This window comes from Seriola lalandi, unplaced genomic scaffold (genome assembly GCF_002814215.2).
Source record: "Seriola lalandi dorsalis isolate HSWRI2012SDOR001 ecotype SW California unplaced genomic scaffold, Sedor1 jcf7180002054332, whole genome shotgun sequence".
NCBI classification, from domain to species: domain Eukaryota; kingdom Metazoa; phylum Chordata; class Actinopteri; order Carangiformes; family Carangidae; genus Seriola; species Seriola lalandi.
Window position 1 is genome coordinate 1,527,289 of NW_019524885.1, and position 15,041 is coordinate 1,542,329.

Genomic DNA, 15,041 nt, shown 5'->3' on the forward strand with positions numbered 1-15,041 from the left:
TTTCTTAGATTGGTGCTTGGTCCTTAATACCGTCGATCAGCACGAGTGACTCTGCTCCTTAATTTAAAGTAACTTGTTTGCACTCCCTTTTCCATCTGTCAGTCCTGACAAAACCATGTATCTCCATTCTCCACATTCCTGATGCTACTGCTTGTTTGTGTACTCTAATAACACTAATAATGGCTACATCTGGCATACTGAAACAATAGAATAGAAATAGAATTCATCAATCGATTTTATTAACTAAACTTTCCTTTTCCTGCTCAAAATGTTTTCCATGAAAAAGGCCTAAATGCACTTCATCCTGTACTAATTTCACTATATCTGTTAGCACGAAAAACAGTTTTGTTTTTTCATTCTTTCCTTTTTTCATTTGTCAGGACATTCATAGTGGCAATCCATGTCACTATAGCACTGAGTGGGATAATGTATCATAAAATCACTTTTAAACGAATCCAGCCTTTGTTTAAAGGCTGACTACAGTAAATACGGAGCCTGAGTCTTCACCCAGAAGGTCCTTAGTGCCCAAAATCATATTTAAAAAAAAAAGAAACAAAACTAGCCCTTTGTCCCTCTCAGAAAATAGACTGCCTTAATTGAATTTCAAAGAGCTGACTTGGCCAGGTGGGTCCATTCTGTGGTCCAATTTGTCACCAAGGAAACTGTGTTTCAATCACAGAGTAAAGCGAAGCCATAGATGGATGGAGAGACTGAGGGAGAGATGAGTTTCATTTACAATCACAGATGAGTTCAGAAAATCCAAACAAAGTCAAAAGCTGAGGAGGAAGAGGCAGCTAATGTCCTCCACACAAATGGAACAGGAAGCAATCAGGACAACAGTCTGGGTTTTAACATTTTGATTATGTTGCTTATTCATTGTAACTTAGATGTGACAGTTTCTCATGTTTTAATCTCCCACTTTCCTTCCTTTCGTTAGCCTGTAAATATGATAATCAACATTATTCCTGTTATTTAAGAAAGGCAGGGACACCCTGCTGAGCCAGTGACCAGAAGAGACACACTCCATTTTCTCAATTTGGCAAAAATGGTAAAAAAAAAAAAAAAAAAATTTTAAAAATGATAAAGAGAGAGAAAGTAAAACATAGCAAGTAGCAGGCTAGACAAGATAAACATTTCACACCAATGTCCAACGAAAAAAAAAATTAAAGAAACAAAAGATAAAAAATCTTCTGAGGAAAAAAAAAAGACGAGGAGAGAGAACAGAGAGGAGCAGCTGGAGAATTTTAGGTTTCAATCAAACAATAATAAATCATACAGGTCTCATAATAAATCTCAGACTGAAGTGTTTGCACTATCCAGCCTGTCTGTCTAAACTAAGTCTGTGGTTGATGAAGCCTGCTCTCCTCCGCCACTGGCCTGCTTCTCATTCATACATTCAAACACCTGCAGAACATGTTACAGCCTCTGCGGCCACAGTCGATCACCATGGTTCAGCTTTTTCATGATTTTGACATTGAATCTTGCGACAAGTAGCGTCAAACTCTTCAGATGGGTGACAGGTCATCGTTCACAATGAAACCATGCATCCTCAACCCAGATGGACAGATCTATATAACTCCGCTTGTGTTAAAGAATGTATTATTTTAATGACTAAGAATTAAAGTCTTGAAATACTTAAAGTTGACCTGCCTTTTGCTTATGAGGATTTGACTTAAAAAAGCTCTGTCTCTTATTAATCACATGATCTAAAATTAGGGTACTCCACTGAAACTTGTGAGAACAGATAAAAACTAGAATTGTATGTTTCTGCCAAACCAGTCCAGTTGCAGTTAATGTAGCATGTGAATGTTTTGTGAGATCACAGTGACCTTGACTTTTGACCTTTCACCATTAAAATCTGATCAGTTAACTCTTGAGTCAATGTGAATGTTTGTACCAACTTTCTCTCAAATGAATTCCCTCAAGACGTTACTGAGATAAAACATAATGCCTCTGGCCACAGCTGTCACTGGCATGGAGGCATAAAAAATATAATAGTCAAAATCAAAGCTGCAGAGGCCAACGTACGATTAATTTAATCCATGGTATGGACAAAGCTCCTGAAACCCTGGTTCCTACATTTCCTATAATGTAACTTGGTCGCATCTTCTTGTTAGACCCTCCCTTCCTGGCAAACACCTGCATCTTCCAAACTCCACACCTTTTCTGTTAAACCCAAACTGACACAGCCCTGATGGCATCACTATGATATCATCACTGAGACATTATGCATCTGTTTTAACTGTCCCCTTTAATACAACCCAAAAATCAGTTACAATGTGTTTAACTGGTTATTGGTTTTCTCATTTTAGTATTTCAGTAGCATTGCTCACTTAACTTCTTCCCATGCTGGATCTTTATACACTGACCAAATTTCCCAACATGGAGCTGAACCTTTCATCTTATCTCAATCATCAAAACAGAAACATTCAGAACGGAAAAACAGCAGAGATTCATACATCGGTCGAGCTATGCAGCACTTGCTTGAACCGAGGAGCCACCCACCACCGCAGAGATTGCAAGTGCTACTGGTTTCAGATCCATTAACACCTGTGCTTTTCTTTGGCATTGATGCCAGATAGTTGAATCGCATAACAACCACATTGATTGTACACAGTTGATTACAGTGACCACTACTTGGCTGTATGTAACAGGATTTGTGATCTCAACGCAGAGCTGAAGGTGAACTCAGGACAGATCAACCTGAACCTGATTAACTGTTACAGGAATTGTTTGAAATTCTGAGTTGCACCTTGTTATTTTTCTCACTAGACACCCGACTCTTGTGGGGAACAAGTTTTCATACTAGCACTTTGACTATATAGATTTTACATATTAAGCCTTACATTACATATTTTTCTCTTGTTAAAATCATTCCATACTTTAATTTTCAAACTCAAACTACTGATGTCAGCTGCTTGGAAATAGGTAAAGATGACAAAGATTGCAGATAATCACAGAGAAACTAAAGAAAATCAAAGGAGAGATTAAACTTGTAAATGTGTAAAAAATCATTGTTCCATATGACTGGGTTATTACTGTAGAAAAATCAAATATACAGCACTTACAGTGCAGAGTTCTAACCAACAACAGAATCAGTCATTGTACTTCTGTGTTTTTTGTCTAATACGAAGGTATTTGTCTTCAGTCTGGTCTTTGCCTCAGTATTATCTTAAAGGACAGCAGTAAATTTATCATGAGCTTGATGTCTACGTGTGACATTTAGCACCAGATAAAGATGGAGGAATAAAAAACAAGCAGTTAAAGGAAAACTGCAACATTTAGTCACTTACTTGCTGAGCGTTAGATGAGAAGATTAATTCCACTCTCGTGTTTGTATGCTAAATATGAAGCTACGCGGTCATGGTACTAGGGATATAGCAATTCTGAAAACGAGATCCAAACCATGATACAAACATCCAAGATCTCATATTGCAATACTGGAAGATGGAACAGTGAGCAAGTTTAATTGGCTCAAGATGAGGTTGATGAGATTGCAGACCTTCCTGGGCACATTCAAGTCAGCACTGTGGGAATATTTTTTAACTGTTTTAGAGAGGTGTTGATTCATTTATGATCATTTTGCTGCTTGTGGTGCTGTTGTGTTATATTGACAGGTGTTTCTATTATTTTGTTCACTCCGTTTATATCAATTAGGGAATGTCAGAATTGAGTCTCTGCTCTTTGCAGATGATGTGGTTGTGTTGGTGTCATCAGACTGTGACCTTCAGTGCACACTGTGGCAAAGTGGGAAGCGGCCGGACGAGAGTTAGCACGTTTGAGGCCTTGGTGGCAATGACAACAATCATATCCTATCCATACAGGGTTAAGAGTATACAGCTGTCATTAAATTTTTTAATGCATTGGTATCGCATTGGTACTCCGTATCGGCTGATACACAAACTCAGGTATCGGAATCAGTACTGGGAAGGAAAAAATGGTATTGGAAACAACTGAGGTTTTTTTTTTACTAGTTTAATCTGACTAATGCCAGTTGTGGCAACCATGCAACACCTGTTCTTAATTAGGTTATAAAAGGTGCAATTGGGGGAATCAAATCTTTACAGTCTGCATTGTTTTAGCTCAAAAAGGACCATCTAGTTGAACAACTTAAAACTAAACATAAATACAAGCTTAACACAACCAAGGTTTACTGTTGTCCATATCTCCCCCTGTCAGATTGGCAATATGAAACAACCCTTGACCATCAGTTGGTCGGTTTGTCAGATTCAATGTGGCCCCCGAGAAGTAAAACTTCAAAGCAACTGTGCGCTATCAGAGTACCAACAGTGAACAAAGACTAAAACACTGTGAAACAAAGTTGGACAGCATCTTCTGACTGGAGCAACACAAGGACACGGGGGACAGTATGACTGTATTTACTCAACAGCTTCAACCTGTTTTAGATAGTCCAGATGCCTTCTCTACTTTCTCTACCAGTGGGCACAACAAAAGGTCTTTGTTATTACTCTAATCACAAACAAGTGTCTACTATCCACTGCTGGAGCTGTATACCTGTGTGTGTGTGTGTGTGTGTGTGTGTGTGTGTGTGTGTGGTGTTGTTAGGACCACTCAGGAGAATGGCCTCAGGATTTTCATAATGTATAAAGATCATATTAATGCTGTTTCTTCCATGACCATACATTGTAGGCAGAGTGAGAATGCACAATGATTTTTTTTTAAATTGAAAAACCTGTGAAATGTATCATCTTTCAGTAAAATCAGCTCGCAAAAAACTGAAACCTAACAAATATTTCCAGATTGTAGTCAAAAGTGAAAAGAAAAATCTTAAACACCATTAATACAAAAGTCATTATGGGAGCCACATAATACAATTTTTCATAGTGGAAATCCTCCTCTGTCACAATACTGGTTGAAAATGAGGGAGAAACTAATATTAATTACCTGTAGCCAGGCTTCAGTAGAAACTAGAAGACTTTGATGACCAAAGATTAAAGTGGACAAATAACCCTTTCAAGCTACAGCAAAGAAGATGAAAAATAGTGGCACCAACCACCACAGATTACAGTATGAGAAAACTGGCAAAGATATACTTTTGAAAACTGTGTAATGCATTGTAAAGTATATGCAATTTAACTACAGTCAAAGAATGATTGTTAAAAAAAAACATATCAGCCTCAATTGACTGAAACAAACACATACACACAAAAGTAAAGAAAAGACAGAAGATACTTGTTTGTAACTTTAAAAAAAGAAAAAACACACAGAAGAACACTCACACAAACACATACACCATCTGCCCACAGACAGCGCCTAAATGCCTAGAGCTCTCTGAAAAAATTATTCGACAGGATTCCTCCAGTAATTTCAGTTTTCCAGTCTCCTGTCGGATGTAATCTGATTGTCTGAGTCTGTTTTCTGTCTGAAAGATTTTAAGAGAGGACACCAGATTTGAGTTAACACTGTTTGCCTTTCTGTTTCCTACACACACAGGCTTTTCACACATTACAACAAAACCAGTATGACTGGAGCACTGATATCGGGTCAATGTCTTTTCTACGAACTACAGACACACACAGGCACACATGCATTAAGATAGCACCATAGAGCAATGAGAGAATAACTACTAGCTTAGTAGAAATCACTAAGTACTAAGTAACAGCTAATGAATGATGCACATAAGCATAAAAGCCTGTGTGTGTGTTTTTGCATATACAGTACATGGAGAGTCATGTATACGAGCGTAAGACAATTACATGATATCAGACGGTTTCATTCACATGCCTCAGCTTATACATACTTTTTATGTATTATCTTGTCAGCTGTGTGTATGTCTGTATGTGTGTGTGTGTGTGTGTGCGTGTGTGTGTGTGTGTGCGTGTGTGTGTGTGTGTGCGTGTGTGTGTGTGTGTGTGTGTATGTGTGTGTGTGTGATTGCCTTTGTTTCTCTCCGGCAGTGAAGTATTTGTGTTAAAGTTAAACAGTGCAGACACAAGCAGGTCACCTCCTCCATCATTCTCCCCACTCAAAGGAGCTGAAAGCACAAACACAGGCGTCAACTAAATCACCACCATTAACGTCAACAGACACTCTGCTGTAACAAAAATCTTTTTTAAAGACTGGACTATTACCTGATATTATACATTATCTTTTCATTAAATATACCACTAAACACCTCAGATGACTGTAGGCTCAAAAAACAACTCCCTATTCCATGTACAAATTAACTAAGATGACTCATAGCTTTAACAAGAAGGTTCAATGTCAAGCCAACAAGGATTTTGTAAATGGAGGTGTCAGTTCTTTTTCTAATGGCTTTACAAAGGCAATAAATACAGATGCAATAAAGTGAAGGATAATAATTGATAATAATGGAATAGTATCAAGTATATAATCAGATGTTTACCAGAAAATGTTCAACATGTTTTAGTTTGTTAGCATTGCTAACACCTGTTATTAGCATGAACCACATGATACAGTTTTTGGGAATGTCAATATTTTTTGAAAGTGATAAACCACGGTTATTCATCATGTGGGGAAGTAGAATGTCTGTACAAAATCTAATGACAGTTTATAGCTGTTTGGATCCGAGCAGTGGACTAACAGACTGACATTGCTATTGCTAAAGCCAAATTGCTAAAGCTTGGCTAAGAAGAACTTGACTGACATCTCTTAGAAAATTGCACACTACCAATGAAATGTATTTCTATATTAATCAACACAATAAAAGTTTAATATAAGTTAGACTTGAGTTTCAAGTCTCTACTCACAATTAGAAGGCTATCTAAATTGCTTAACTAAATATCCAGTTATACTGTCTGTGTTGATTTATTTCTTCATCCAGCTACAGCTGTTCCTTATTACTGTACATATCTTACGTCATATTTCCTACCAGGCGATAAGACAGAGAGAAAAGTATATAACACAGCTCACGAGCAGACCTCATATCCATAATACGTATGAGTTCACTTGCACCAAAATTGAACAACTGATTCAACTATGAAATTCATTCATTTTCAAGTCTGAGTCCAGGACATGTTCCACTTGCAGAGCACCACAGTGGCTAAGACAATTAACATTCATTTCTAGAGGAGCAACAGCATACTCACATCTAGTATTTACACATTGGGTATGACACATGGCCTATATTAAAAATATTTCAATTCAAATAAGATGATGGTTGCACCACACCATGATATTTTCTCTTGCTGCTATTGGTATTGATGTGCCACCAGTCTACAGTATGATCTACAGCAAATTATTTCTATTATTTAAAATGTTTGTCTTGAATAAGGCAGTAATCTAATCTAATGTAATCTGTGCAGCCCGTTGTTGTATTGATTTGTAAATGCAATCCCATGGTTACAATAATGAGCCTTTGAAAATTCAGAATTTACTGAGCAACAGAGCAACGGAGCAAGAGAGCAACAGAGCAATGGAGCAACGGAGCAGCTCTTTGGACCAACTGGTCTAAATTTGAAATTGCTGCAACAAAACAAAGTGTTGTTAAACTGGCAGACAAAGACTCAGATAAGGGTCAAATCTATTGTCCTCTTCTCAATTTTACAGTGAAGTGCACCATAGAAAATCAAAATACAAAGAAAAGAGGTAACACTTGCGCACAGTTGACCCTGATAGGAAGGTGGTGTACATCTCTCTTTGCAGGAACAGACAAATGAGCCTGGTTTCCTGTCTGAGGCCTTGATTTCTTCTCTGATAGACTTTTAACAGAGAGGACAGCGAGACAAAACACACATACACACTCTGTACTCACACTCTGTGCTCATTGCAACAAATGATGTGAGCACAGATCTGTTGCAGGTAATAAATATGTTGTAGTCACAGTGTAATACTGCAAAATACTTTTTCTACTGACCAACTATGCAAAGTCAAAGGATCAACTTTACTTGTGAGTAAACCCAACTGAGACACGAACCATGAAAATCAATTGCTTTGAATGAAGAAGAAAGCAAGAAACTGGTGTAAATGTGGTTATGACATAACCGTGTGTTTACCTCAGTGCCATGGACGTCCCGTTGACCGACGCAGCAGAACACGCTCTATGGGTTTGTCTATAGGAGCAGCTCCCCTGCCGTGCGTATCGCTCATCATCACAGCAGAGGATCACCAGAAACGCCCTCCGAAACGCCCGGTTCAGAAAGGCATACAGGAAGGGGTTCAACCCTGAGTTAATGTACCCAAGCCACAGCCAGGCTGTCCACAGCTGCCAGGGCACTGAGTAATGAATGAATGGGTCCACCACATTGGTGATGAAGAACGGCGCCCAGCACAGGCAGAAACAACCCATTATAACCGCCAGCGTCTTTGCCGCCTTAGTCTCAACACGCATGCGGCTGTTCGCTATAGGAGCCTGCTCTGAAGAGGAGGAACCCATTGTTGTCCTAAGATGGTAGTGCTCCGAAGGATCTGAGGAAGTGGAGGACCTCACAGTGATGACAGGAGCCGTCCCAGTAACGGGAGCAGAGCCAGCACGCTGCAGCGTCTCAATCTGCCGCACGTGGGTCATGGCAGTGACGTAGATACGCTGGTAGGCCAGGACCATGAGGGCCAAAGGGACGTAAAAAGCCACTGCAGAACAGATCAGGGCGTAAGGCTGGTTGACCAGAAACACGCAGCTTGTGTCGTTGGAGCCTCCTGTCAAAGCTCGCCTCTCCTCAATCTGGAAGGGAGAAGAGACGCAGTCAGAAAAATAGAACAAACAGTACATAATTTAAAGTATGCCTCAAATTGACCTACCTACCTATCAAAGAAATACACCAAGGTCAGAATTAAACATTTAGTTTCTCAGTGCAACTTGTATATAACTGAATTTCATCACTCTCAATCAAAGACTTTAAGTTAAGGAAATAAATAGTTCATTTTTGGAAATACCCTTTCTTTCCCAGAGTCAGAGTTGTTAAGCGTGAGCTCAAAAAAGGAATCAGACTGTAAGCAAGGGGAAACAGCTAGCCTTGCAGTATATGCCCAAAGATATTTTTACCTTTGAGTGTGTGTATGGATTAAACAAACAAAAATGTGCAAATTAGAAAGCATTAGAAGTGTTAGTAGGCATATTTCTGAGTTTTGGAGAGGCTAGTGGCTAAGCTAGTCTAAAGGAAGAAGCAATAATACGAGCCTATCTGGTCAGCTGCCTAGATGTTTGTCCTAAATTGAAAATATGATCAGGTCAAAGTAAATTGAATGACAGGTAGAGAAGCACCTCAAGCTGAAAAGTGATGAGCAGAGACTCCTCAGTTTCAAATCACTATGCCATCAACACTATGTTCAGTTCAAGCCAAGCAGACATATTGTGCCATAGTATTGAACACCTTATTGTCACTATTATGTTATCAGTTCTTGCGGCTTTATGACAGCTGGAGTGAGAAGTTTCAGTTTCAAACTATTCATTTTTGGAGCGGAGCAAGAGTGCATTGGAAATTTTCTAAATTTTTGAAAGAAAGATGAGAGACAAACATAAGTCACAGCGAACAAAATAACAAACTAAAACCTGGCCTAAATGTGCAGACATAAGCCATTTCAAGTCTTTTCCAATTTTGTCTGTGACATATCACTTCAAGCCAGCTATTAAAAAAAGAGATTGTTGTTTGGATGCTGCCTGACTGAAGGACAGAGAAAAAGAGCCATGTATTTCATTAAGTGTGGCTGAATAAATTCATCTATCCCCGTCTGCCTCTGGGAGTCCTGCAGCTCATTTCAAGGCAGCTCTGAAATAATCTCACGCCACAACATATCCAAACCAGTAGAAAATGCTTGTTCAAGTGCTGTCTTTGCTCGCAGCAAGAGAGCCTCCACAGGGACTGGAATTGTTTTGTGATTACTGCATTACCGTGTCATTGTTCGAGGGATTGGAAACGTTATTAGAAACAGACAATATTAGGTTGGAAATGTTTCTGCTGCATTTGCCCTCACAGAAAGAACATCTCTCTTATGCATTTGAGGGAGGTATATGAACTCTTCACTTTGTTAAAGTATGCTATATATTTTGGCGATCTAGGATTGTTATATAATTTTCTTAAAATAATAATACAATCAGCAGTTTTTGAGTGCATTACTGTATCTTAAGGACTCACAATGTCCTCGATGCCGATGGCGTTCCAGCTTTGCATGATGGGCAAGAAGGAGATGAATGTGGGAATGAGCCAGCAGCCACTCAGCATCACTGCCACTCTCACCGGGGTCATCTTGTTTCTGTAGACCAGAGGCTGGCAGCAGATAGCGTAATACCTGGAATAATGCACACACAGACATACAAACACACACTACAGTGTACAGTTTTTGAAGCAATATTCCATATACTTTAAACACAAAACCAAACATGATCATGATCTTTTTCAGTCTCAGTCATTGGTCTTTTTTTTTTTTTTACTTGCTTGAGCTCAACTGAGAACAGCTGCTGAGACACTATGTTATATTGGGTTATAAAAATTTACATACTTGTTATTTTTGGCACAGGATTGTATTTTGATTGACTGACAGTGTTTTTAAGTCTTAAGTTTTGTATCTCAGAGTCTGACGTGCATCTCTGACTGAAAGGTAAGTTAACTAAGGCCAAAAATCAAATCCCTGTCATCATCTCTCTCTCAGTCACTCAGACACACCCACACACAAACCTGTCCAGTGCAATGCAGCAGAGGTGCAGGATGGATGCTGTCGTTAACAGGACGTCCAGAGACGTTCGGACGAGGCAGAAGATCTCTCCGTACCCCCACTGGCCGGTTGTCAACTCAATCGCAGCAAAGGGCATCACAACCAGCGCAACCAGCAAGTCAGCAAACGCCAGCGACACAATGAAGTAGTTGGTCTTCTTCTTCCTGAGAGGAGACGACGGGACAAGAGAGGAGAGGAGAGGAGAGGAGAGGATGGGACGGGACAGGACAGGAGAGGAAAGAAGTTAGAATTGAGAAATTATCCATAAAAGTCACTGGTAAATCGGTTCACGGTGTACTGTATGTTTTACTGTGCCATCATCTCTCACTTGACTATAATGAGCTGGCATCTCTAAACTTTAAAGCTGCTGCCAATCAATCTGTCAGTATGACTTTGCAGAAATAGGAAACAACAGACGTGTCCAGATTCACTTTAATTTGCTAAAGAAAAAGAACTCAAACAACTGACATATTTACGTCAAGGTACCTTGCAGACAGCTTTGATAACCAAGTAAAATTATTGAAACATCATATTTATTTATTCTTTTTTTTTTTTTTTTTTATTGTTTGATGTAGCGTTAGCTTTTTTAAAATTATTGATTCAAATGGTATTTTTGAACACTTTCTCCCAGAATGCCTTGCAGGAACAAAACAATGTCCTGGATTGGCCCCTTGTTTTTGCTGTTCTCATCAGGTCACAACTGACTTTACTGTCAACCAGTTTCCAAACTATACCACAACTTATTAGATCTGTCTCTTACCATACAAGCAGGTTTTGACAGACTTGCACTTTGCTTAAGATAGGTATTTCATGGCAGTGAACAGGTAATTGCTTTTTGTCAAAGTAGATAGGGAGAACCTTGAGTCTGGGTGTGTTTTGTATAGGTTTGGATTTTATTGTTTTTTTGTTCAAGCCAGAATGGACCATTGTGGCAAAAAAGACCACAGGCTCACCGTAGATGTCTGTCCTTGCAGAGGGCCACCATTACCAGCAGATTGCCAAACACCGTCATGATAATAATGATGGAGAGGAAGATGGTGAGAGCAATCGTCTCCAGTGAGCTCAGGAATTCTTCTTGCTGCTGTTGTTCCTGTTGTCGGGGTTTACCTGTGTTTATTGTGTCATCCAACAAACTACAATACGAAAACAAATACAAGGAAAAACACAGCATTGTCAGCAGTTTGAAACTCCTAATATATATTGGTAATATATCAATAACAATAATTTTCTGATCTGTCACTTATGGTTAAGGTAGGGTTAGGTTTAGGCAATTAAAACTAGTTGGTTATGATTAAAGAATATTGCCTGCATAGTTAAAAGAAATCCGTGCTGAATGTTGGTAAGAGACACAGGCTGTGTTATCATGATCCAGCCCACACTCCTCCTCAAACAACATTTTTATTTGCTTTCTTTCCAAGACTTAAATTAGAAAATTCATACCATCTCATGTCTGTGCATTACATACAGAGAGGAAGCCAGGAGGTGATTAGCCTAGCTTAGCATACGGCTGGGCAGCAGGGGGAAACAGCTAGCCTAGCTTCTCCTAAAACTACAAGTTATCATTTTTACATTTTTGTTTGTGTATGAATTAAACAAACAGATGCAGCGTGATTATTAATGAGCTTCAGAAGTGTTGGCAGGTGTTTTGTTGAACTGTGACGAGAACCAGGCTAGCTGATTCCCACTCCTTTACTCCACTACTTTTTATGCTACTGCTCTGTACTTATCATCTCATCTCACTCTCAGTGTGTCAGTAGTCACACATGGTAGTAGATAACTGCATACATAAGATCATCACAGCATAAGATCTGCAGGAAACAAAGAGCATGAAAGTGGTGGGTGACATTCAACAAAGGGCCGAACAGAGTGGAACAGAACCAGGGACACTGTGATTACATAGTGTGCGTCCGTACAACTCGGCTTCTATAATTAATTAGAAAGTCACACTCATTTAACAGTTAGTAGCAGTTACTACTTTAAATGACATAAGACAAGTCCTATTGTATTGTAGGCTGAAATCAGATTCATATTTTTTAGAAATTTGACAGAACTGGATTTACTGTTGATAATTTAGGATGAGTTAGGAGTTTTTCTTAAAAGCTTGAACTTGTGACTTACTGTTGAGGTGATGCTGTGGCCATCACTGGTCATCTGCATTGAAATCAGAAGAGGAGAGTCCTCATCACCCCATTCTCTGGCCCTGTCAACACACACACACACACACACACACACACACACACACACACACATACACACACACACACACACATTACAATCACTGTAGGTATCTATACATCTAGGTAAAGAGCAACATGTCACTAGCTGGAAACTGACCTCCAGTGACTCAAGTTCTCATGCTCACATTTTTCTACAAAACACACACACACACACACACACACACATACGATGTAACTGTCCATGCTCGCACAATAAGTCTGCATTTTCCTGGAAATAGGAGCCAGCTTGTGAATATAAACTGGTCCGATTTACTTTGTTTGTCTATCCAGAGCCAAAAATGTGATATTTGTGCCTCAAATAAGTAACTGGATCGCAGCTTGAAAGCATGTGATATTTATGGGGCAAATAGGCTGCAACAGGAAGCAGCTGTGTCTGCCAGATTCTATCAGCATGTTAGTTTGTCTTTGTAATGCAATAACAATACTATTCTTTAGTGAGTGCCACAAGAGAAATTCTCCTTTTTTATTCCCCTGTCAAGGAAGATCAAAGGTCAGACATCAGCTGCTGAACAGCACCTCTGGGGCTGGTAGAGATTCAGCAGATACTGGTTCTCCTTGTCGAAGGTCAGTCTGTGTGACCCTGCAGCCCATATTTAACCTGGTAATTAAGGTAAAGGTATTGATTTTACCAACAAAAGCCTGAGGTAACGAGACGACAGTTCGTTTTCAAACAGATGAAGCAGGTTAAAGCATTAACTCCGGGTCATGTCCACATGGACATGATCTTCTCTTTTTCTGTCAAGTTAATAACTTCTGATTCAGTGTACAGCTCCTTTTTGTTTTTGTTGGCTATTTAAAGCTGTCAAATTAAGTCTAAAAGTATCAGTGGTGTTTTTTGGGGTTTTTTTATCTTAACATCTGTCTCACTACAATGTACTTTTTGTAGTGATCATGTACACAAAAATATACAATTATAGCCTCTGTGAGGCTATAATTGGACACAGCGCTGCTTTGAGTTAAATGCTAACATCACCATGCTAACAAACTCACAAAGAAGTGTTTAGCAGCAGGTATAATTTTTACCATGTTCACCATATTGATTTAGAGTGTTAGCATGCTATCATTTGCCAATTAGCATTAAACAAAAAAGCCCAGCTAGGGCTGATGGGAATATGTCTTGTTTTGCAGGTATTAATGGTGGACCAAGAGCCCAACAGCCGTGCCACATAGCTAAAAATAGATTTATTATAAAACATCAAAATAGATTAGGCTACATCAAGATGAGATACAAGTGCATAGAGTTTCTCTCTATATTTACGATAGCTGAGACGATTGTGACAAAATCAATCAGTGTAACAGGAAATGACAAAGAACATTTAAAAGTGGTTGGGCTCATGCTCTTAGTCATTTTAGACTAAGTATCTGTTCTTGATGGACAGCAGAGAGCCTTTCACCAGTAGAGTACTGTAGATGCCTTATCAGCTTTAAGCACCTATTACAACATGCTGCTGCGTCTCTGCCTTTTTATGACGGCTGTCTAGTCTTATCGCAGTCAAGGGTCAATATCATCGCCTGACAGACTGTGACAACTGGCGTTTCTGCCAACAACACTTCCTGCAGACAGTTCACCATTTACAGTTTATCACGTCTTTGTATCATGTAGTCCGGGTAAGGCTAAGATGCAAGTTCAACCCAATGTCTCATTTTTTTTCATACCGTAAGCATCCATCATTCACCAGACTGAATCTTGGCATAGAAAGATTTGACTTTATCTCAGAAGAAATACAGATATAGTACGGGTCGGCGAGACTGGTCTGGATTTGTTTGGTGGTTCCCAGAGCCGAACGAGCTGAGAAACCCTGATCTAGTTGACAGCTTTTCCATTTCTGACTTGTCCAGACATTCTGTCTCTGACATATACATAACATTCATTGGGTTGTGAAAATATATGCACTTTTTCTTTTTTGCGCGCCAAAAGAAAGTTCAGGGTGTTTTCTGTCAACGTCTCCGTTTTCTTGAAGACAGCAACACAACCGTGTTAGATTACACCAACACCTCATTGTACTAGGCTAAAGGGCAAACCCACCATCTGTACTTAACAAGGGCAAGTGATGTATGTTCTTTTCTGAACGCATGTGGACCATGGACAGATTAAAAAATGATAGAGCCATAGGCCACCACCGTCTTTTGGTACCCGCACAGATGTTTTATGATTTCTAAATTTGCAGCGATTCC

General features: G+C 39.3%; 1 protein-coding gene across 1 annotated transcript in view; it reads right to left on the bottom strand.

Moving 5' to 3' along the window:
- Window positions 1–15,041, bottom strand: part of LOC111655769 (5-hydroxytryptamine receptor 4) — a 44,406-nt gene that overhangs the window by 16,398 nt on the left and 12,967 nt on the right. The window contains exons 2-6 of the mRNA XM_023407281.2: window positions 12,748–12,829; window positions 11,583–11,762; window positions 10,593–10,793; window positions 10,053–10,206; window positions 7,977–8,641 (exon numbers count right to left, since the gene is read on the bottom strand). Coding sequence (XP_023263049.1) covers window positions 7,977–8,641; window positions 10,053–10,206; window positions 10,593–10,793; window positions 11,583–11,762; window positions 12,748–12,770 — 1,223 coding nt within the window. The 5' untranslated portion in view covers window positions 12,771–12,829. The remainder of the gene's footprint in view (window positions 1–7,976; window positions 8,642–10,052; window positions 10,207–10,592; window positions 10,794–11,582; window positions 11,763–12,747; window positions 12,830–15,041) is intronic.